Consider the following 25531-nt stretch of genomic DNA (forward strand, 5'->3'; position numbering starts at 1 on the left):
CCAAGAAGAACGGTGGCGAAAATTCTCATGGAGAACGAAAAGAAGGGAAAAAGGGAAGAAGGTCGATCGGAACGAGGAAGATGCGTGGATCGTTATGTTCGATGATTAATTTTATTCCTTGATAGGAAGGGACGAATCGACGAAAGTAGAAAGAAACATTAGAGTCAGGCTAAAATCCAAATATGAAATGACAAGGGCACGGAATGCAAAAAAAAAAAAAAAAGAAAAATGGAAGATGAGAAGGTGGATGATACGAAAAGGAAAATGGAAAGCTGGAATGGAGATGGAAGCTGCGGGTGGGCAATGGCTGGGCATTGGAGAGCATGGCTGGAATGAGGAGGGCGACGAGAGAGGAGTGCGGGTGAGGAGAACGGGCACGCGCGCGCGCCGTTTGGCATAGGTAAGAAGAGAGGAAAAACGTAAGGGAAGGGTGGTGAAGCGGGGATCAGATGCAGGCATAGAGAACAGGGTAGCGATGGTCGCGGAGGAGGGTGAGGAGGGAGAGGAGGTGGAGGAGGAGGAGGTGAAACGTTGTAGTGGTGGTGGCAAGCAGGCAGCGGCGGCGGCGGCGGCGGCGGCGGCGGCGGCGGCGGTGGTGGCGGTGACGGCGTTGGCAGCGAGCGAGGGCAGAGTCGTTGACGGTGACCGTCGGTCTCGACACGAGTTACCGTGACAAGTGCATTACTTATCGCACGTCGAGCGAGTACACATTGGACGCGCACGTCGAGCATTTCGACAACCGCGCAAACAAACGGCTTTTTCTCTTTCCTCGCTCCTCTGGTTTTCGTCTCTTTCTTCTCGACCGTACTCTTTCCCGACTTGTCCTCCCTTTCCCTGAGCGTTTCCCTGAGCGTTTCCCCGAGCATTCCTGTGGTTGTTGGCTCTCGCTCGGATAGCTTACTCTTCCCCAGCAAGGGTCGATTCGTATACGCGCGTGCATCTTTCGACTGACGTGTGACAGTCGAGGAGAAGCTGCCGCAGCTCCATACATCAAGGGAAGAGTGGCCTGAAAGTGTGCGAGCCACGATCAAACTTTCACAGATTTTTGCTCCGATCATTATCTAGGGGAATCGATTAGTCGACTGCACGATGGCGGACGATCAGGAAGCAAACAACACGTGTGAGGATTCCCTTGGGCCCGGCGACGCGAACACTGCATTCGCCAAAAAGATTAGGGGACGAAAAGGAGCTCTGAAGAAGAAGAATGTCTACGTCGTCAAAAATCATAGCTTCATGCCGCGCTTCTTCAAGCAACCGACCTTCTGTAGTCATTGCAAGGACTTTATATGGTGAGTCCTTTAAATCGTCTTTTTCTTTATCTCGTGTTCCATCCTTCTCTCGCGGTGTTCTCTGTCCTTACATCACCGCTCCACTTTTGTCTTCCCGCTCCTCTCCTTCTATCGATTCTCCTTTTCGCAATCGAATTTAATCTACGTACAATCGAATATCTGTCGCGTCTTGAGTTCCACTTGGAATGCGCGATTGTCTCTATTTTTCTCGTCTTTTTTTTTCATCCTTCTCCTCTTTCCCTTTTTCTTTTTTCCTCTCTCGCTTTCTCTTTCTTTCTGTTTCTGTCCTCGATGATACATAAATCCAGTGGCCGGTAGCTGCCGGTAGAGTAACTCGAGCAACGGTTAAACGGTCCGGCCTTGAGAATACTCGCGCTTCGTCTAAATTAGAAACGACGACCGAATGAGAGATCAATTTGAGCGCGGGATTTTCGAACGATTTCAAGCAATCCAGCATCCACGAAACGAGTCCTGCTTTGTCTCTTTCAAGCTGTATCGATTATGGCGCATCCGATAATTATGCTTATATTTTCCGTTGGTAAGATCGAGGAAAGTAGAATCACATCGAATATATGCGTCGGCAAGCAAAAACAATCGGCGATCGAAGCGATGACAAATCTTTGACCGACGATATTTCGTATTTGCTTAAGAAATATCGGATCGCGATTGTCCGATCTTCTCCGTATATTTTATACGATTTAGCGTACGATAGACGACGATACGTAATTAATTCGTTGTAAAGCGTCAGGTGAAAGAAGTTTACGGCATCGCATAACCCGGATGATATCTAACGAGTAACATTTACGTGCAGTTGAAACGGTTACAGGCATTGACGCACAATAGCGAGCGACCCAGTAACCAAACTAACTTGTTTCGCCGACATCGATTTTGCCGTTGAGAACGGACGCAACAGACGTTTCCGATCCAATTCTTCCATACCTTTTGTCGTTGCCTTCTTGCGGAAAAAGAAACGCGAAATGATGGAGAAGTCGTGCCGGTATCTTGCTTGGACTATCCCAACGATTCTCTTTCTTTCTTCGTGACGCTCCTATGCTCGCGCTTTCTTCCAATTTGATTCGGTTAAAAACATCGACGACGAATAATTCGGTTAAATTATCGTGTCAAATATGGTTAACCGTGATCCTACCCGTGATTCTTTTCGATCAACCGCGACGATCCGATATTGGATGCGATCCGATCCGATCCAATCGAATCCAAACCGATCTGATTCGATCCGGTCGTGTATAACCGGAATGTACGAGTCTACTTTGCTCGCCAGTGTTTGCTCTCATTTACGATCGACACTTGGATGTAACGTTCCGCCACCTTTTCTTCTCACGCTCGTTCGAACCTTGAACGATTGTCTTTCAAATATACGTCGATCGTATTTTTATTACGCAATATGCAGTTCGAATAAAGAAAGCCAACAGCGATAATGTTGTTATCGTTATTATTATTATTTATTACTCTATCCACACAGAATAGCGTTTGGGCATGACAATTGCATTTAACATACCGTTTAAATCTCAACTCGACTCTAAAACCTTAAACCTAAGTGCAACGTATTACCATACCTTATCTGATCACATACAAAAGCAATGTATGTTGGCGAGCTTCTCTCGAGCAAAATAACAGATCATTTCTCGGATTTCGTTACCTAATAATGGAAGTGAAGCGTCTTTCCGAGGATTGACGAACCTACTCGCGGTTCACCGCAAGATTTATTTCACTGGCTTCTGTCTATTCGCGAATCACGTGTTGCGATCGCCAGTAGTAACGTATTTAAAACTATAAGTCGTTATCGAGTTGTGTGGTTTCGCGTGACGAACTTGCATTATCCGTCAGCAATGGTGAACACAAGCTCGCCATTCATTTCTAATTACATGCTTAGGTGTTCTTTGCCACACCGCCACACCGACAATACCGACTGATTTTATTTACGCGAAGCTATAACGCTGCACTCTTCTCTCCTTCAATTGCTTGCTACACGCTAACGAGAAGATAGAAGCACGAAGAAGAGAATGTGCCTCTTGTCGAGGAATCGGTTGCACAACGAGCGATGGTTGCGCGTCGATATACATATACATACACACGTATACGGCGGTAGAGATGACGAATCACATACCAAACGATGCATTTGAGTTTCGTGAACCTTGAGATCGAGATGACGAAGCCAATCGACCACGATTCGTCTTCGACTCTGTGCAATCTTCGTCCACGGAAGAATAATACGCGCGATTCTAACGGAATATCGTAGATCGTGGACGTCGTTGCGTATTCGTCTATACATAGGAAGAGAAAAAAAAAAAAAAAGAGTAAAGATAGGTTGTACGATGCTAAAGAGGGTCAACGACGACCAAAAGACTTCCACTCGTTAAACAAAGGGATTGGCCCGTTCCCTTTGGATAAACATCGACTTGTCGATTTACAACCAATTGCTCGGAAGTATCTGCTTCCGACGTGGCTTGCTTCTGACAGGCCGATAAGTATACGACCGAGTTCAATGAAAAGGAAGCAAACGCGTTAGCTCCGTTGTCGAATTTCGAAAATTTCACCGCCAACGGTTATAACACGGATTCTAATCTCGTCTGCTTTTATTAAACGGTCGAACGCAAATTGATCTTTGGCTCGAAAAATTGCGAATCCAGCGAATAGGCAGAAATATTAAGTTCGTCGTATGTTACTTTAAAGTTTAATGCTTTCGACTTATCGATCGCATTGCATTGTAACGAAAGGAGAACAGCCTGTATCTACCTCGTCGGAATTCTCAAGCAACGCGACTATTATTTTTGGATCGTTGAAAACGCTCTTTATTTTAGAGATCGGTTACTTTTCGGCACTAGGAAGCTGGTTATCGAGTTTACGCAGAAGAGACACCTAACAGTTCGATCGTGAAAAAATTGAATACTCGTTCGAACGGAAAACTTTGCTTTACTTTTGGCGTACTCATTTTGTTCGTTTCTGCTCGTCTTTGCCTTTCGCTTAAACTCCCGTGTTTCTTATTTCGCGCGAGTAGGACGAACAAATATTTTGCACACGGAAGAACGCACTCTCGCATCGCTCAGAGTGATTTTCGTCGTTGGGTATCTTATCGGGTAATTTCTTTAAGCTCCTCAAACGATGTACGCGCGTCCCTCTTTCGCCGATCGATACTTTATCGATTTTAGACGTTTCCGCTTAGCGAATCAACAGACCATCCGATCGATTGGCTCTTTGTCGTATCAATTGTACCGTTTTACGATGTCGTATCGTTGAATACCTACGTAGTCGTTGATTAGACTGCACACGCGTGATGCAGGCTTATCTCGTGGTACGTTTCGTATTTCGCGAAAATGCGAACACGATGTGCCGGTAAATGGACGTTACCGTTGCTACGAAACGAACGTTGCGATTTATTCGTACGTTGGTTCACTCGTATTTGAGATTCGATGGAATATCAGGACACGGATTCCGACAATCCTGCCCATTCCTCGGAAATTCATGAGAATCCTGTCGCGTTGATCGTATCGGTGCGCCGCACACGCGCGTTGTGTCCACATACCTATCCAGTAGCTTTCAACTTCCATTTAATCATGATTTTATGGAATCGTGCCCGAAACGTATTCGAAGCTTGTTCGTTTTGTCAACGAGTTGGTCGCGTAGTCGTGTCGCGTAGCGTCAGTTAAAACGACACGCGAAAAATAGAAAATTCTCTTTGAGAATTCTCGTAGGAGACTGGTCGCTACAATTTATCAACAATATTTTTCGCCGCCATCTATTTCACCGCGTTCGCAGGAATTCCGTAAGCACTGGAATCTAAAAAAGCACGTTCCGTGAAAGCGAGCGTGCTCTGGCCGAAGGCCAGCGCCTGTCAGCTGCCTGTTGAATTTTCCATCGAACGTTAAGGATCTCGTTCCGAATCTCTCGTGCATCGTTCGCAATGCCAATACCAATACCAATCGATTCGGAAGAATTCATATTCATTTCTTGCAAATAAGACGTACGGAATCAGCGGATAGGAAAACAATCGCGTCGCGGACAAACGACCGATCGCTGTTCGTCGCCAAACTAAGCATCGCGACTACAGCCGTTCGTCGTTGCGCAAAGGTTTCGTTGCGAAAAAGTACTCGCCACATCTATTTCGGACTAATAAATTCGGGATGAAAGACGAGAGGCGAGGATAAACGCGAGTACGCTGGACGCTTCGTTTGGGAATTTTTAGCGGTCCGTTGCGGTTCATTGCGGTCCATGCGGGGGAAGAGCGAGGCCAGGCAGGCTAGAAAATCGATGGGAACCGAGCGAACCCAATTAGCTTAGAACAAAAGGCTTTCGATGGATTCTCGCCTGGATCGGTAAGGTCGTCGTGAGTCTCGATGAGCCCAGGAAACCCGTCACGGTCCAAGAAGCACCTGCGGGTTAAGCGAATATACATAGATGCGATATCGCGATCGATTACCTTTTCTCGAGGAGAGACTATAAAACCTTACGTTTGTACGATTCCTCTGGCAATCGCCAATATGTACGTTCATTGGCAATTTTCCGATCGAACTGCTCTTCTTATCGGTGCTTCCTTGTCGCTAGTCATATTTGTACGATCATTTGCGTAGGAATGTTATATTATAAGTTTATAGAAAACAGTGTGATAAATACGATATCGTCGCACTCACACGAAATCGAATATAATACCGCGTTTCGCGCATTCGTTTCGTATACTAATCCTACGACACTACGACGCAACGAAGCTCACACGACCACGAGAAATTCAACTCTGACGGCATTTTCCACGCTCATTTTTCCCTTAACATACCTTGGTAACGCTCGCGACGCTCCTTGACAACGTTAACGTATCTTGACAACGCTAATAAACAATTACCCCTCGCGCCACGTCCTTCCCTTGACGTCACATTATCCCACATTTGCATATTAGACACGCGTCGCGTATGTATTTGCGCGCTTTCAAATTTCCCATAAATGCGTAAAAATCCGTCTATTTTATTATCAGCTTTGCTATCCTTCCCTTTGCTACCGGGACCTCGATTGATCGTATCGTCCGGTCAGAGTGGAAAATCGTATTCGACACACGGTGAATTTTCATCGCGCGTTCCTCCTCTTTCACCGGATAGTCAGCAGGACGGAACTAACTCGTTCCCTCTCCACACTCTCTCTCTCTCTTTTTCTCCCTCTGTCTTTCATCCAGCTAACCCATATCGGCTTTCGCTTGAATATCCAGCTGATTCGACTAAAAAAATCGACAGCGCTGTACCGAGCGATGTTGTTCGTTCGTTTGGGACGAAACGAACGTCAAGCCAAACTCTTGCAGCGATAGCTGGTCAGAAGATTAACAGTATTTGGCGATCGTGTGTCGGAAGGTAGAGAGTATCGGGTAGAACACGGTGGCCGCCGGTCTGGTGCTCCCTTCCGGCTCCGTTACAGTGGTACACGAGTAGCGGATAGCCAAACCAGTCGACTAAATCGACCTTAATTTTCCAAAGGGCGGCTACTGACGATGTATCCCGCATCGAAAATAGAACCGATCTACTTGTTATTCCAGTTATAGTAACTTCCACGACATAGGCATGTATATGGTGCGTGTGTATACAATATATATACGTATATGCGTATGTACATCAAGCGTACGTATACGAAGTAGCAACGCTGATTGATGCGGCGACACTTAGAACGCTACGCAGCGTTCTATTTTTTCTTAATAGGGATTCGTTCCCGGACAAGATGTACGCGTTTCTCGATACGGCCAGGTTTCACGTTTAACGGATTTTATCACCGTGTTACGTAGCTTTAACGTGCGAAATCCAGTCTCTTTTATAGCGTTCGACGTACCTGCGGATCCACCGAGCGAATAAACTCTCATTTCTTACCGTGTAGTAAGCGATCGAAGCTCGTCGTTGAGCTCGTGGCACGGCATCGAGCCAATTGTCCAATGCATTCATCGCATTTGCCACGCACGCCTTATCGATATCGATACGGCACAAACGCCATGAAAAGGAATATACGAGACTTAACGCTGCGACTACCGATAGTTAACACGAAGCTATTTCTACCAAAACCAGCGAAAATGACTGGTCTTTGAAAGATACCTGATAACAGAATGCTTGTATATTTATTGATTTATTTCTTTCTTACAGAAACGATTCCATTATTATTAATCCACCTGCGACTACGATCGACCTAAACGAGGGTCGACACAATTAGAAAATCGTAGAACCAGTCCTTTCGACTGCCGTGGTGTTTCCAGCGTTAGCATCTAGCGATCTAGCGATCGATCTGCAATTTTCTTTGTCGAGGTTATTCGATGTGTAAAGAGAGAAAACGCGTGGATAAATTGTAAGGCAGAAAATATATTTAAATAGAAGCGTAATTATAAGTAAGAATAGAATTTGAGCTGGTGCAGATCCGCACGCTAGCTGTGTTACCCAATAACTGAAAAACCTCGAAGCCAACGTCGCCTGTCTACCGTTTATGGTCTGTCTTCGTCGCAGTCTTTTGTCTACGCGCTGTCGATGGCTTCGGTGCTTGAGAAAACTGAAAAGACCGGATGTAGAGTTTTCTTAGAAGTGGTAACCGCTTCGACATTCTTGATAACCGATATCATCGTATCGAAGGATACGCGGTAAAAATTTTGAAAACGTGTGGCGAGTCGTAGAAAACGAGGACACTGGTTAATCGGGTTTCGATAATCGGATCGCGGTGTCCTTTTACGCTTTGACGAGTACCGGTCATTTTGACCGCTATCAGGTACAAGTAGTTTCGATGCAAAATTATTTTCAGTTCGAATACACGAAAAACAAAATAAAATTCATTGTATTATTCTTTTGGTTATCGTTGCGGAATGAAAATATAACACGAGGTAGGAATTTTCGGATAAAATTGTAGAACCAGTCGATTTGACCGGTGTGGTAGCTCCAGTGTTAAGATTCGAAAGGAAAGACAGGGAAGGGAAGCAGAATGAAGAAAATAGGGAAGAAAAGAAAGGAAAGAACTTGGGTTTGTTCGATTATTAAGACGCCGTTAGATACAACCGAATATCGTTTATTCGCAAACTAACGCGAACAGATCTCCGTTATTCCGGTAAAATAAACAAAGATTAATAAGACGACGTGGAAAACGCAATTACGAAGAAAGCACACGGTTCTGAAATACGAAATGCCACTGTATAAGCATTTACGTGGATGTTGGTTCGATGTCGTTCACGTGCCCCGCTGTTAAGTGAACGATAGCCTTTAAGCTTCGAAGAAATGTAGGCTAATCTGGGATTTGTATCGATTTTTCTTCTTTCTTCCTTTTCCTTATTCCTTTCTTTTCGTATTCCACGTGTCCTTTCCGAACGTCTTCTTGTGTTTCATACACTTTCAACTTCTAATCCCCGATCCCTTCGTCAAAGTGGATAAAACGGACCAACTTGTCGCTATCTTTCTCTTCTTCGCTACCGTACGAGTTTCATTCTCGCGTTTCATCTCGCATTATCCTTTCTGTCGATCTGTCCTCGCGGCTTATCGTACGTAAGGTCGTTACGCTTTACGATCCGCCAATGATTCGTCCTTTGTTCGTTATCTTCGGTTCGAGCGACGCCTTTGAAACTGCGAACACGCGAATTCCGTTTGATCGCCGGCAATACGATACGCGTAATCGGAAGCTACGCTCACCCAAGTCTAGTCGTCTCGAATCGAAACCTTATTGGTATAGGAGCGAAGCCTTGAAATCGAACGATTTGCTCGTTAAAGCTGTGTTAATCACTCACGGACCGGTATAGATGGTTACCGCGCGTTGCATCACTGGTAAATAAACTGGTTATATCGGAAATGTACTTTGGATCGTCTCCCAAGATCCGACAAGTTCTCTTTCCTAGACACGCGTTCGTCCTGTTTAAGTTGAAGCTTCGCGGCTAATATCGAGACCTTGTTTACGTTGTTTGGCCAAGGTTTTAATATACGTGGTATAACGATTCGATAAAGTAGAATTCGTATCCTTTCTCGTTTCATTGAAATCGCCGATAATCGGGACAAAAAGATCTACTTTGAACGTTTATCGAAAGGTTTTTATACAGGTACTTTCTTATTTAACGGACTAACGTAGTAAAAGTGTACAGAGAGAACGGCTCGTTCGCACTTTGCTTTTGACAAGCCACCGAACGAAATGGATGCTGTTTCAATTGATCGAACATACAGAGACCTCGAACGCGTTTCCCCGTGCAGCACGAGACTCGTCAGTCCGTCGTACTACAAATAGTTGTTAGGTGCTTTGTTAGTCAGAAATAACAACTACAACAACAACAACAACAAGAACGAGAACAACAACAACAACAACAACAACAACAACAACAACAACTGGAACAACAGAGAAGGATGGAGCGTTCGATGGAAAAATTAATTTCACGACGAAAACTTTTGTTTCAGGGGCTTTGGAAAGCAAGGATACCAATGTCAAGGTAAGAACGTCCGAGGCTTCGACGCGATCGACCTCTTGTTCAGCCACGATTCGTCCCATGGAACAACTTTGGCTCCATTTTTGCCGCTTGTGTTTCAGTCTGCAGTTTCGTCGTTCATAAACGATGTCACGAATACGTGACTTTCACGTGCCCTGGCGCCGACAAGGGAGCTGACTCGGACGTGAGTATCGACGAATTGCATATCTCGTTACACACGATTCTTTTCGTTTATTATTCTTCTTTCTCGAAGCAGTTTTATCGCGCCTTTCTCTCTTTCGTCCGAAGCCAAGGACGTTCTAAACGCGCTTCGTTTCGAAAAAAAAAAAAAGAAAAAAAAGAAAAGAAAAATATCGCAGTCGCGATTTTCACGCGATTCGATTAGCTCGCATACCCCGCAGCGTGTTACCTGAACCGCGTATACGATTCATGGGATCGGAGCGAATTTCAAGAATAGCAGAATACGGAAATTCTGGGAGCAAAGAAATGCGCGTGTGTTGCGCACGGGTGTCCACCACGGACTATTGTATTACGCCGAGACAGCTTGCAATTACGTTCTCTGTTTCTTCTTCTCTGTCTCTCTCTCTCTCTCTCTCTGTCTGTCTTATAATTCTAGCTCGCTTACAATCTCTGTCATCTAAATACGTGTTAATTAATAGCAGCAGCGTTAAACACGCGTAGAGGGCCGAGCATATATTGGTAGCCGCTGCGAAAAGTAGCGACCGGTTAAGGAAGGTCGTTGCCGGATCGATATCGAGGTCGAGCTTTCCGTCGACCAAACGCGCGCGGATCGTATTTTTACAGTGTAATCGATTCGATGGATTCCGTATTTTAGCAGCTAATGAAATTCGTTCTATCGAGGAAAACTCGTGTTACCTAAGCTTACTTATGTCCAATGATAATAAGACGAAAGAAAGAAAGAAAGAAATACGCGTTTTACGTTACACGTCTGATAGAAACTGTAGATGAATTTATCTGGCGTTTAAATACACACGTCCATGTAATTGGAAGAAATGGACCAGAACGTAATTGCTTGCGCGTGTCGAGAAGAAGAGGAAGAAAGAGAGAAGGGTAACGAGCTAAAACGAATCGTCTAATAAACCGATAAATAAAGCCGTAACGCGACAATTAAAAGAACAAGGATGATCCTCGGCTGGAGCAAATAGGGAAAGGACACCCGGGGCTAAGAGCTATATATTTCTCCACGTTTTCTCGCACCGCGCACGATTGGCCTAAGCGTTTACTGCGCTTCGTTTAACCACGCTTGTAACACGGAATAATTATGCGGACGACTATAAGGAAATTCGTTGGCCCGGATCGTCTAAACGGGAACAACGCTCCCGACTCGTTGCGAGATCGCGACAAGCGAATCGGAAAATTCACCGCTCCCGTCGTCCTCCTGAGCCGACGCCTTCGAGAGCAACCTGTCGAAGGATCGACGAGTCGCGAACGTTTTTCCAATCACTGCGGAAGGAAATGGTTTTTATTTACATTTGGGTATTCGAACTAAAACGATCAATGTCCTAGCGTCTTCCTTGGCCCTGGTGCTGATTTCCTTGTGCTTCTGTGCTTCGAAGATGACTCTTTCTCGAAACCCCTGATCCCCGTACGTCCTTGCAGATCGAATTACGGCACAATTTCCCTGAAGGCGATATCTTTGCCAGCCAACGAAAACGTACGGTCGATCGATCGATGGAGAAACTAAATTTCAAAATTGGCTGCGTTTTCACGTCGGTTAACTGACACGTCCGTGCGCGTAACGGTTTCGAGTAACGGAGTCGTGCCAGGCAGAGTAATAATCGAGTTGGCGCTTTCGTAGTTTGAAAGCGAAGCATAACTTAGAGAACTTGATGGACCACAGCGCGGACGACACAGTGTGCCGCCTCGTGATAACACGTCACACGGAACCGTAGTGTCGCTTGTTCGTTTCAGCTGCGAAACTGGCTCGTTTCGCGGTTACCGCTGCCACCGATTCCGATGCTGTTCCACGCGACGGCTAGACGACCCGTTTCTAACTTCGACCAACGTACTACATAGCAGCGGTTTATTTCGAACGACGCGCTACACGCCTCTGTCACTGGCGAGCGCGTGCAAGCTTCGCGCAATGGAAATAAGCGCTGGAGCAGATGTTTCGAAACGAACGTGTCGCTATCACGTGATCGTTCTTTTCGATATCGTTGCGATCACGTGCCCGTGGAAAGCCGAGCACTGCGTTTATTCGCTTACCAGGGAAATCGATTGCCACCGATATGTCTTATATCCTTTCTATTCGATCTCGATCCTGATTTTCATTCCGTAATCCCGATTACGATCCCGGCTGCAATCCCGATCACGATCATGATCCCTACGCCATGACCCGAGAGTCTGCGTGTGTGTGCACGGTGTAATGGTGTAATAACGCAGGACACGCGGACGAAGCACCAATTCAAGCAACACACCTACAACAGCCCCACCTTCTGTGACCACTGCGGTAGTCTTCTCTATGGTGTCATCCACCAGGGCATGAAGTGCCAAGGTATCATATTAAAAAACGAAAAAAGAAAAGAATGGAAAGAAAAAACGAGTACACGCAACCAGTCACACGCACACAGACACACGAAAAGAAAAAGGACACAGACACTATCGCACTTTATACTGACCGTACACATTTTGTCTATGGTCCACCGTTTGTTCGTGGTGTTGCTTTATCTTCGTCTTGTTTCCTCTGATCTTCTTCGTGTCTTTTGATCTTCTACTTTTTCTTCTTTTTCTTCTACTCTCTCGTTTTACTTTCCCTCTTATTCTTCTTCTTCTTCTTCTTCTTCTTCTTCTTCTTCTTCTTCTTCTTCTTCTTCTACTACTACTACTATTACCATCACTGTTTCTTCTTCTTATTCCTCTTCCCGATGTTCGTACTTTGTAAATATTCTTTCGCAAAGCTTATCTCTGCCGCGCAAGAGTTTAACATAATCGTGCGTACGTAGCAGCCTGAACGCTCGCGAATGTCACAGAACAAGTTATCGTCGATGAGCGATGTATCGTTTTCGATCGGTTTTCTCGATCGCGCGAAAATCAATTTCTCCTTGGTGTTTCCCCGTTTCGGATATTACGATTCCGCGGCAAGTTCTCACGTGGAAAGCGACGCGCGCACAACTCGATCGCTATTTGCGCCTTCGAACGACTACGTATTCGTTGACACTCGTATCCGCGTACGTTTATCTCTATGTGCGCACAGAAACGTGTACCTATTTACTTTTCACGGGACGGGGATAAAGAAGCGAAGAGAAGAATAGAAGAGAGACAGCGAGATACAGAAGAAAAGAAATGGAAAGCTAGGGGAGAGAGATACACGATGTACATACGTAACAGAGGATACGATTCGACTTTGGTTTACTTTTCTGTCCGCTTCTTTCTTTCCAGTTTCCGCTCTCTGTTTCCCTCGCCCCTTTGCTCTCCTTGCGATCGTCGTGGTGACCGATGATCCGGCGATGGGACAAAAATCGGTTTAACGAAATCTCATCAGACTCGTTTCGTTGACGTGGCAACCGGGAAACTATGAAAATATGGAAACGTGGAAACGGCGTAGGTACATACCCATCGCTGGACGAATCCTGTCTTTTTCACACACGACTTGTCTTTTCTCTTTTGAAATTTAATGTGTGTGCGCGTGAAACGTTTCCTTCCCACTTACACCTTTAAACCTTTTCACACTTCTCCTCGTTCTACTTTTCACGATGTGTGTGTGTGTGTGTGTGTGTGTGCACAGACTTTGATGTTCGTATACATATGTATAATAGTTACACGCAATATTTAGCTTGGCCTTTTAGACGTCGAAGCTTGATATTTGCGTTACTTTGTTACATCTACGATCTTCTCTCGTAGTTGTCGGTGTTTCTCGAGATAGGCAAAATTGTGAATTTGAGGATGACGCGACCACCTTGAATGCACGAAGATCGCAAAGAACTCGCGATAGAAATAGCGAAAAGTAATAGTTTTCGCCACGTTGCTCGTAAAATTTCGAGTAGAATCGGATAGTAGCCAGCAGCGTGAAAGAACGAACGATAATATTAATTATGGTTTAGACGATAGAAAGGGAACGCGTGATTTCCATCATGCTGTGAATAACATCATCGACTCTGAGCTTCCTCCGAGTAAAGGCGATCTTCGATCCTCTACGATATTATACATATGATACATTACGTTTTACTTGTTATATTTTTGTAAATAACTCTTCTATTTTGTACAGATTGTCTCTATGCATTCTGTGTCTTTCCGCTTCTACGTGTTTTTTTTCGGATAATCCGATGTCCCGCACACTTTATACGTTGATCTATGCCGCATCATGTGTCACCGCAATTCGTGTTCTATAATGTACATACGTGTGATTTATGTGGCGCGTCCCTCTTTTCCCTTACGCCCCTTTCCGCGAGATACACGCGAAATCGGACGAATCGACATTCCTTTCCACCGTGTAATTTCCACTTTTCTATTTTATCGACGAGCCATGCGTAGAAATAACGAGAAATAAAAGGTAGAAATAACGAGAGGAAAAGTCGCAAGGAGACTTGCAGGCTCCACGCATACGGTATAGAACGTGTTTGGCGCCAAGAGAGTAAAAGAGAAGGAGCGTAGTAGGGGGCGGGCTGAATTGGAAGAAGAGCGGCGTGGAAACGAATTAAACGCTCGAGACTACCGGGGTCGGGAGAAAAGCCTGGAAAATCGAGGCAAAGGAGCGGGGCCGCGTTAGTGCCCCGAAAGACGGCAAAGGCCTACTTTGCTTCTCGCTTCCCTCGCTCTTCCTCTTCCCATCTTTCTCTCCGTTAGCTGGATCCCATCTTACTCACGGGCTAGTCCATTTCAGCTCGTCCTAGCCTCCCCTTCGGCCCATCAGCCCGACCGACCAAGCGGCCGCCCACCCTCCTACTGGGATTCTTCCATTTTTTCTTTCTCATTGTACGGAAACTAAGAAGAAAAAGAGACAAATTCAATTTGGCGTAGCAAACCGTAACCTTAACTGGGTTCCGAGTGAACGTTACCGAGCGACTAGCTGGCTATCTTTATCGCGACAAGGATTCCTTCCCGACAAATAGGTTTACACCGGTGGCAAACCACGTTCCTCCCTTCGCTCGAATCGAAAAAGATGTTAAAATGGCTTTTCCGTAAACCGTCTCCGATTAAATTTCAGATTAAATCGAGAGAGCGGTTGATTCGACCAACCACTGAGACGGACGCAGCAACACCTTTGTACTTTCAATTTCGGCCATCCTTTCTCTTCGTAGACTTTGTTCAGCAGCTTCGACCGGAATCCGAACGCGTCTAATCGTAGCGAAAAGCGAGAACCGGGAAACCATCTTTTTTTTTTTTTTTTTGGTCGACGTTTTTTTTTTTTGATCGACGAAACGATCGCCGAATTAGCTTCGAGCGACTAAATCGGTAAACGCGATAATAGCAGTTTCGGTCGAGCTTACGCGGTAGAGACGAAGTAGCGAGGATTCGGCTGGTATCGCTCGGAATCAGAGCATCAGATCACAATGAAGGACCGGGCTTTCCCGGGCCGCTATTTCTTGTTCCCAGATGAGCACCGCACACAAATGGGAGGTTTTCACGTACCTGACGCCAACCTTCTGCGACCACTGCGGCTCGATGCTTCACGGTATCGCGCATCAGGGACTTAAATGTTCAGGTAGTTAACAAACATTCAAATCAAACAAACTCAGTCCGCAATACATTCCACGAAGCGGCTAGATTTCGCACTCGTTTATCTCTTCACGTAGTTATCTTCGGTATAACGTACAAGTTCGCATTCGTCTAGATTCGAGTAGAAACAGCTGCTACCGGCATATCTACCCTCCGTCGCGTCGCTCGTATCGAGCGGCGCGCCTCTCGATATAATAAACTATGAAAACGCGTTGCGCTGTCTCTCTCTCGGATCCAGCTGGACCGCGATACCCATATATTACAAACTGTGCGATCAATTTTTCAAATCCGTCCTCGATTCTCGATTCAACGATTCAACCCGAAGAGAGTAGGTACGACGCCCCTCCGTACGTACTTACATTCTGCGACGACAAGTCGATCGAATAAATTCCCTCGATTACCACGTAAATGCGCGAAATAACGCAATACTCGATAGAGCTTCGCTTCTGCGTCTCACTTTCAGTATCCTTATATTCCCCGATCTTAATCCAACTACCATCTCTCCGACCTCGAAATCGCAGTTTAAGAAAATTCTCACTCGTCGGTGATCGCTAACTGCATCTACGATTCAAACGTATCCTTTTCTACGTTTCTTTCGCTGTTCTCGACTCGACTTTGGAAACCTCGGCAATTCCCATCGTTGCTCCCGTTGCTCATGTTAATTTCTAAAATAAGAAAAACATTAGGAAGGTTATCCCCGTGCATGACAAAACGTTCTACGTTCCCACCGTATTTTCCTCGTCGCTGTCATCATCGTGCCACCTGTTCGATGCTATCTCTCCGTAGTATCTTCTTTCCCTTCCTGTCTCATCTTCGTTGACATCATCGTCGTCGTCATAGTCCGTTGTTGTTCTCGTTTCCGTTCAGCTCTTCCACTCTTTTGCTATTTCATTCTTCGATTACGATGCTTTCCCAGCAGACCGATCGGTTGGTTCGCTCTCAGAACCTTCACCGGTTTCTTCCAACGACCTGCATCCTCGATTTACTTGCCATAAATTTCTCATAAAGCGTATATCCCACGTATCGAACTCGTTACATCGATATATCTACATATCATATCTACATATACATAGATAAGTCGCGTTTTCAAGCGATTTTTAAACTGTCTCGCGTGGATCGTGTACGTGGCTCGTAAGATCGACCATCTTCGACCTCTGCTCCGAAACGTCCGTACCCAACGTTTACGATGTTCACGATTCGTTGGTAGGTACGAATAATTTTCTTACCCTTGGAATATCGTTATCTCCGTGTCTCTGCCTGTTTGTCAAGAAGGAACGCTATCCCGTTCTGCTCGTATCTTCGTTCGATGATTGTCGGTGATACTGCACCCTCATTCGCTGCGAAACGTTACCCGTTCCGTTTAAAGTGGAAGATGGGAACACCTTGCACTTGGTTGTTTGCCTATTAGCTCCTCGCTTGCTTACCCCGTTGCTCTTTTTGCCACATCCTATCGCACAGTTAGGCGAGCTCACCGCCTCCTATACATATACATATACATCTATATAAAATACCTTAACAACACCTGTACGTACGGTATTTGTTCGCGATCTCTATACATAGATATTGTATATACGGTACATAATTGTTACACGATTGTACATACTACGATGCATGCTCGTAATTATCATAATACGTATACGTAGATTTGTCCTTTGCTCATTAGCGAGTAAACATGAACGCAACACCTACCTTTCTTCGTTGATTATGCCACCCTTTGATTGCATATTATTATTTTCAGATCATGCATACCATTCATACGTGTCAACTGCGATATTAGATTTTCCAGTATACTACTATATGTATATACAGATACATATGTACATACGTATCTATGTATGTGTACTCGCGTGTGTCAAAACTTTCCTTCGTATCCTTCGATGGAATTTCGTTAAATGGTAACACTTTGTTCTCTTCTGGTTTCTCTGTGATGCTTGGTATGCGCACGGGAGAACATATCTATGTACATATGTTTCACGATCGCTGTCTTTTCTTTCCTTTACGAGCTATCGATACCGATGCGAACGCGTAGATATCGATATCCAACGATAATTACCTGTTCGGTATAGATCTTGTATATATTATGCCAGATCACGTGGTTTGTCATAGTGGCAGCTTCTCGTTGTATTCCACTTCTCGCAGTCAGGATTACGAGGCGTTATCGACCGATCGATTCGCGGATCGCGCGAGAAGAACGTCTCGTGAACGAAACGAGATAGAAATAGCGAACGAAGAAATGGCCGTTAACTGCGTTTACCGGCAGTCGATAATGTCCTCGTAATTCGTACAAACTCCCTTTGTATTACGATTTATGCACGAACTTCCGTCGATCGAGCATGTCATTCGGACGGTTGTTCGTTCAAGTTCCGCGCGTGTGCACTTTCGACTGCAGCCGCGATCGCGCGTCTCGAATCGTTTTTCCATCGAGGAAAAACGAGAAGAACGGACCGAGCCAGCTTCGATCGCGTGTAGCGTTCGAGTAGCGTAAACGATAAGACAGTTGAGAAAAATGAACGAACGAAAAAGACAGAGAGAAGGAGAGACGGTCGACAGCTGCAGTTTCGATGGCTAATGAAACGCGTAATGAACCGCGCCCCCTATTCTGCATCCTGCTGCTCGAACCAAGACTTTCAGACAAAATATGCCGAGAAACCGTACGAAAGAAAAGAAGTAAATGAGTAATACGAAAAAGAAAAGAAAAAAAAAAACAGAAAATATACGAGATTACCGGTCTGGCTGCAACGTAAACGTGCCAGCGAGTAACGGACAACGATTATAACCGATCATGATCTAATAACGTAGCATGCGACATGAACGTACACAAGAGATGCGAGGAGAGCGTGCCGAATCTTTGCGGATGCGATCACACCGAGAGACGTGGTCGTATGTTGTTGCACATCTCATGTTCCGGAAACAAGCTCACCGTGGAAGGTACGTTTACCTACCGCTTTGCGGCTCTCGATTTTTCCTACGACGATTCCCCTCTTCGTTGTACGAGAGAACAACGGAGAAGAAAAGAGAAAGGATTTTCTAATTATATTTTCTACAACCGGAACGGAAGTTGTCTCTAGTTTAAGGGGGCGTTCTGAATTAGAACGTTTTAAAACGGCGTCTTTTTGTGATTTTTTTTTTAGAAGGGAACGAAAGAAACGAAATTATCGAATTTTGAGCTATGGTTTTATATACATTTAACGAATACAAAAAAAATTTTTTTAAAGCAAAAAAGAAAATTATAACAGATTTCTAAGCCTATTTCATGGGCCGCGGTTTTCAATCGAAATGAAAGATCCACCTCGTAATTCTTGACCGAAAGAAAAAACCAAAAAGAGGATCAAATTATTATACAGGGTGGTTGGTAATTGGTGGTACAAACGGAAAGAGGGTGATTCTAGGCGAAAAAAGAAGTCGAAAATATAGAATAAAAATGTTCTTTTTTAATTTTTCCATCGAGATAACGATCTACAGTGAGATCCGTTATAACGAGACGCGATAAAGTGCACGCGTACCGAGCCAAAATTCAAAGTCGATTTTTTCGAAAACAAAGCCTCGAACGAAAAATTTGTATTCTATATTTTCGACTTCTTTTTTCGCGTAGAATCACACCCTTTCCGCTTGTACCATCAGTTACCAACCACCCTGTATATTTTTCTTCTGGGTAAACTAAACAATGGCAGAAAAAATTGTGAAGTTAAAAATTTTGGAGGGTTTAAAAAAAAATGCTTTTAAAAAAAATAAACCAAGATACTATAAGAATTATTTAAATAAACCTTTTGACGAACTCTTTTAGTTCACCCGGAAGAAAAATATACAATAATTTAATCCTTTTTTGGTTTTTTCTTTCAGTCAAGAATTAAGAGGAGGATCTTTCACGCCGATTGAAGACTACAGCCCGTGAAACAGGCTTAGAAATCTGTTATAATTTTCTTTTCTACTTTAAAAAAAATTTTGTTGTATTCGTTGAATATACAGGGTGGTTGGTAACTGGTGGTACCAGCGGAAAGGGGGCGATTCTACGCGAAAAAAGAAGTCGAAAATATAAAATGAAAATATTTTTTTAATTTTCTTTTTAATTTTTCCATCGAGACAACGATCTACAGTGAGATCCGTTATAACGAGACGCGATAAAGTGCACGCGTACCGAGCCAAAATTCAAAGTCGATTTTCTCGAAAACGAAGCCTCGAACGAAAAATTTTTATTCTATATTTTCGACTTCTTTTTTCGCGTAGAATCACCCCCTTTCCGCTCGTACCACCAGTTACCAACCACCCTGTATGTAAAACCGTATCTCAAAATTCAACAACTTCGTTTCTTTCTTTCCCTTCTAAAAAAAAAAAAAAAAAAAATCACGAGAAGACGCTGTTTTAGAACATTCTACTTCAGAACACCCCTTTAAAGATAGAAAATATATTTTTCAAAAACCGCGACCAACCATCGCAGATTGCAATGGACCGACCGTTGCATCGAATGCCAAAGAGCGACTATTGCTGGTGTGCGTATTACGCGCGACAATCGTCTTTGTTCGATGCACGTACATAGATTTGCAACTTGAACGCCACAGCTGTGTAGCACGGTTCGCGTATAAAATGGATTTAGTCTTTTTACAGCATCCTGCGATAATTACCATTAAAAATACCCTTGTAATCGATTTATCGATTCTTTCGTCAAACGGCTGGCTCTGCAAGAGGTGAAATAGGGCCCCGGAGCGGCGCGACGCGACCAACGCAACGTCTTTATTATTAGATGATTATTACCGGTCAAATTAAGCTTCTTTCGTCTCAAGGCCGTGATATTAAACGGTCGTTGATTATCGTAAATGAAATTCTACCCTTTCTCCGTTGCTCGTAGAACGGAACAGTCGCGTAGGACGGTTGAAAGCGAGAGCGAATACCGAACCAAGCAATGTACCGAACACGAGGAAAATTATCGTAAATTTTGACTGCGATTACAGTGAAACAAGGACGAAATCTGATTCCGATGGATCCAAACGGTTTGTCGGATCCCTACGTGAAGCTGAAGTTGATCCCGGATTCGGACAACGTGAAGAAGAAAACGAAAACGATCAAGTCCTCGTTGAATCCCGAGTGGAACGAGACGATCATTTTGTAAGTGACGGTAAAATTCGTTTCTTCTCGAAACGATTTCGAGAGATATGGCTTTTGATCTCGACGCGAAGAGGATGTGTGGTATTGCACGCGAATAGAAGTAAGAACGTAGGCTAAAGAACGATCGATTCGATTTTTAGCGATCTGAAACCGGAGGACAAAGACAGACGACTTTTGATCGAAGTTTGGGATTGGGATCGGACGTCGAGGAACGATTTCATGGGTTCGCTGTCGTTCGGCATATCGGAGCTTATCAAAGCGCCTGCCAGCGGATGGTTCAAACTTCTCACGCAAGAGGAAGGAGAATACTACAATGTACCTGTGCCGGAAGAGGGTGTGGATCTGGCCGAGTTGAAGATGAAAGTGCGAGTATGTTTCTTGCTGGGCAATGTCGCGACGACGAGCTTGCGAAAAAAAAAAAAAAAGGGAAAAACAACGAAGCGACACGTTCCGATAATAAACGATCATCCTGATTTTTTCTTATCCCGTAGAAAACTTCGGTAACGAGGAAAACGACGGCGACTCAGGACAAGGAAGTGCCACACAACATGGGCAAGAGCGACTTAATAAGGGCGAGCGATTTCCACTTCCTGATGGTGCTCGGCAAAGGCAGCTTCGGAAAAGTCAGTCGTTCGTTCCATATACATAGATATTTAAACAAATAATGATTAATAAAATGAGCGTACGTTAGGATCGCGTCATGTACATTACGGGGGTCGTGTTTAAGGTGATGTTGGCGGAAAGGAAAGGAACCGACGAATTATACGCCATCAAGATCCTGAAGAAAGACATCATAATACAGGACGACGACGTAGAATGTACTATGGTGGAAAAACGCGTGTTGGCGTTGTCAAGTAAACCGCCGTTTTTGGTGCAACTACACTCTTGCTTCCAAACCATGGACCGACTGTATTTCGTGATGGAATACGTAAACGGTGGCGACTTGATGTACCAGATACAGCAGTGTGGCAAGTTCAAAGAGCCCGTCGCAGTGTAAGTCTCGATCGTCGAAGAGAATCGCGCGCTATTCGCGTGCCTAGCTATCATTCGCGTTAACGACCATACTCTCGTCGTTCGTAGATTCTACTCGTCGGAAATAGCGATCGGTCTCTTCTTTCTTCATGGCCGAGGTATCGTGTACCGAGATCTGAAGCTGGACAACGTTCTACTGGATCAAGACGGCCATATCAAGATCGCGGACTTTGGAATGTGCAAAGAAGGTATCAACGGAGACAAGACTACCAAGACGTTCTGCGGAACACCCGATTACATCGCACCGGAAGTTAGTGTTACGCTTCTTCCTCACCGAAGCTGTCGCAACATATACAGCATACTATATATACATACTATACGTACATCGCATGTATACGAGGATTCGCGACTCGTATCGATTCGTTTGCTCGTTTATTGCAGATTATATTGTATCAACCATACGGAAAGTCGGTCGATTGGTGGGCATACGGCGTACTGTTGTACGAAATGTTGGTTGGTCAGCCGCCGTTCGACGGAGAAGACGAAGAGGAACTGTTCGCCGCGATCACGGAGCATAACGTTAGCTACCCGAAAAGCTTATCGAAGGAGGCCAGAGAAATTTGTAAAGCGGTAAGCGTCGGCCGACGATTTTGTGGTTTAACCGCGATTAAATTATCTGATTTCGACGTTGGTTTTTCAGTTCCTCACCAAGAACCCGGTGAAGAGACTCGGTTGCGGATTACGCGGAGAGGAAGACGTCCGCAGCCACGCGTTCTTCCGACGGATCGATTGGGAGAGGATAGAAAATCGGGAGGTGCAACCGCCGTTCAAACCAAAAATCGTGAGTATGTCGCGTACACGCGAAGGCGAACGGTATGAAAGATAAATAACGCGTGAACGTTTGCCCGTAGAAACATCGCAAGGACGTGAGCAACTTCGATAAACAGTTCACCTCGGAGAAGACAGATTTAACGCCCACGGACAAATTATTTATGATGAACCTGGATCAAACGGAGTTTATGGGTTTCTCGTTTCTCAATCCAGAATTCGTGCAACACGTTTAAATCGATAGAATATTTAAGTCACTGGATAGTTTTAATCTCTCCATTTCCTTCGACGTTCATCTTCCGACTCTTTGCTACTCAGGGCTTTCACCGTCATTTCTCCCTATTTCTCTCTATGTCTCTCTCCCTTCCGTCCTTTTCCTCGCGTCCAATCACTTTCTCTTTTCGATCATTCTCCGTTGCAAATGCAACCCGAAACTTTTCATCTTGTATCTTTGAAATAAAGATCGGGGTAGTCTGAGACGTCTGGTCGCTCGTATCGCGCTAGTATCGTGAAAAATGACAGGACCGGCGTGAATAACGGATTCGTCGAACGAATCTGAGATCGTAAGAAAAAGAAGGAAAATAAACTACGATCATTCTCCGAGGAAACATCGTGCTTCCTCTTGCCCTTTTATCGATAATCGAGGATATTTCCTAATTACGATACTCGTTCTTCTCTCCCCCGTTTCCCTCTCCTCTGTACGTTATCGTTATACGTTTACTTCGGTATGTTCTACCGTTGCCTTCCGGAATACACATACACAGAAACACAGAAATACACGCGCATTTATATATAAACGATGCATACCGAACAAACGAATTATATTCTTACTGTCATATTATCACGGTTATTATTATATAGATAATCTTATAAAAATAGTCTGAAATTGTTAACGTTATACGTATTAAATTTCCATCCGCGTTTCGTTAACGTTAGATACAATTTTTCGTCTCTACGATCTTTACAAGTAGTTAAAGTACGTCTACGCATAGTATTCGAATGTTCTCATGCACCGGTTTTATCTCCCATTGAAATTGAAATTTCCTAGCGTTATAAATATTCGATTCATATTCTCCTTTCGTATATCTGCACTCGTTTACACTCTAACACACGTATACACAGGTACATGCTTACAATTTATACACATGTGCCGAAGCAGAATTATTACGCGATACAATCATTCTTGTTTCCTACTGTTAACGAATTATATATCGTCGGAGCACGAACCTGACGCGTGTTTTCTTACGAATTCTATTAATTCGTTCCCAGGAACGTGCTCGATGACCACCATATCGGTAATAAGACTTACGATCGTAAAACTAATTTCATACCACGCGAGGGTACGCGGTGAATGTCGGTGATGTTGTTACACGGGTTACATATACAACACATGGTTGGACCTGCTAAAAGATCGACGATGCGTTTAACGATCGCCAAGAGTACACGGTTGTTTTGCCTGTTCGATCGGACGTTCTTCTTGTCTAGTTTATAACCAACGTCCGTCAGATGTTTGCTCCCGTTTCAACGTTCACCGCTCGTTGAACGTTGTCGTTGGTCGAAAGAACGGCTCTGCACCTCGAGCAACGTGTTCGCCACGTGAATAGACCGTTCTAGACAATGAACAGCTGTTCTCGACAGCACACACACCTCGTCACCTCTGCTTCCTTTCGTTCGTCGATTTCGACTTTGCTCGAGATCGTAAAACGAGCAACGCCTCGGTATTCCCTGATGAAACTCTTCTCGTGCCTGAAATCCTCGCTCCAGTGATATACGCCTTTTCTATCGAACTTGTTTCGGCTCGCGTCATCGAGGACGAGAACGATCCGACGTAAAAGGATCGGACGAGCATCTCGCGTACAACGTCGCGTGCAACAGGAAGAAACGCAAGAATTCGCTGAGAATCGTTCGAGCTCGTGAAACGTTCTCCTCCTCGATTTCTCTTTCTCGGTCGGTTAACACGCCGACGCTCGATAGTAGGATTAATTATTACTTGTCGATTAACTGCGCGTAATTGTCGTAGATAGATAGATATACACACACATATGCATGCGCGCACACGCGCGTCAACACACATACACAGAGTTGACTGACTCGTTAACTCGAACGGACATCCCTTTTTTTTTTTTTTTTTTTTTTTCTATTCGTTTCGCGTTCACGACTCGTCGAGTGACGGTGTAATCGTACAACAACGGAACGTCGAGACAAATAGACGCGTTTGAGTTGGAGCGCGAACTACGAATTGCTGAAATACCTACCGTCTAGGTATTTTACTTGGTATCCTTGAGGACGACGCTCACTCGCCGAGAACCACGTGTATACGCTAAAAACTCGTGTCTTTTCGCTGCGCTCCAACGTTCCACGATCTTTCGTTTATCGTCGCATTCGACGTAGCAGGAACGACGAAGGTAGTTTAGCACCAGGAATTACTATACGCGGAGGTACGGGTATTCGTAGCACGAGATGCTCAAACCGCGAGTTTGCAGATCGTTCGATCGTCGAAAATACCAAAAGATGGAAACGCCGGTGGATCCGTTAAGACGTTAAAGCTTGGACATTTAATGATCCTGTGTTATCTCGGTTGTTGGACAACGAAAAGGTACGAGTTTGCAAGTTTGGAAAAAGTCGAACATAATAATTACATCTGATTAAGCGTGTTCCAATAAATAAGTAATTATCGTGACGTAGTTCTCGCCCCCTTATTCAGCGGGTGATCCAATCTTGTTCTTCTATCAGCAAATCGGGCGAATTTACGTAATCTCGTCCATATTCCACTGTCGTTGTCTGATCGAATTGGCCGCGTTACCACGGTTCGCTCGTTTATTCGTTAAGGAAACGGGTATTGTTTGATTCTCTGAACAAACGGTTCGTATAATTAATAATAGAACTACGCACGTGCTGGTTCTACCGCGTAGCTAAAGTTCACCTTTAATTTACCGAAAAGTCGAAAATAGCCGCGCGTAAATTACGTTCCGAATTCGTTTTACACCGCAACATCGATTTCGGAACATTTACGATAATTCCACCGACGAATCTCGTCGAGGTCCTAAATACCCCGGCACGAGACTACGTAATCTACGCCCGAGATCTATTTTTGTACGAAAAAAAGAAAAAAAGACCAACAAAAAAAAAAAAAAAAAAGAAAGAGGAATGAAATTCGACGAAGAATTTGCTCTATGCGCGATGGCGATTCTTCTTTCCTCTCGTTGCTCGTCGTCGAGAAGGAGATAGTACTTTTTCCCATCACTGT

At 44.5% G+C, this 25531-nt stretch overlaps 1 protein-coding gene and 1 long non-coding RNA gene across 4 annotated transcripts; one reads left to right on the plus strand and one right to left on the minus strand.

The window, feature by feature from the left end:
• Nucleotides 1–615: 615 nt before the first annotated feature.
• Nucleotides 616–24968, plus strand: Pkc53E (Protein C kinase 53E). Of its 3 annotated transcripts, none has more exons than XM_033326875.2 (13): nt 616–1289; nt 9680–9711; nt 9810–9892; nt 12112–12223; nt 18184–18312; nt 20331–20484; nt 20625–20853; nt 20976–21107; nt 21212–21477; nt 21565–21766; nt 21898–22086; nt 22157–22297; nt 22368–24968. In XM_033326875.2, exons 1-13 carry the CDS (start codon nt 1090–1092, stop codon nt 22518–22520), a joined length of 2022 nt encoding a protein of 673 aa, XP_033182766.1. In that variant the 5' UTR covers nt 616–1089; the 3' UTR covers nt 22521–24968. The 3 variants fall into 3 exon arrangements, with proteins under 3 accessions (XP_033182766.1, XP_033182767.1, XP_033182768.1); XM_033326876.2 differs by lacking the exon at nt 12112–12223 and adding an exon at nt 15262–15370; XM_033326877.2 differs by lacking the exons at nt 616–1289; nt 12112–12223.
• LOC143302589 (uncharacterized) lies at nt 13884–18188 on the minus strand. The gene is made up of 3 exons (XR_013058204.1): nt 17074–18188; nt 16113–16862; nt 13884–16049 (listed from the first exon to the last, which is right to left on the minus strand). It is a non-coding gene; the product is annotated as an uncharacterized LOC143302589 (long non-coding RNA).
• Nucleotides 24969–25531: the final 563 nt, after the last annotated feature.

The sequence above is a fragment of the Bombus vancouverensis genome, chromosome 4 (genome assembly GCF_051014615.1).
Source record: "Bombus vancouverensis nearcticus chromosome 4, iyBomVanc1_principal, whole genome shotgun sequence".
Classification (NCBI taxonomy): Eukaryota; Metazoa; Arthropoda; class Insecta; order Hymenoptera; family Apidae; genus Bombus; species Bombus vancouverensis.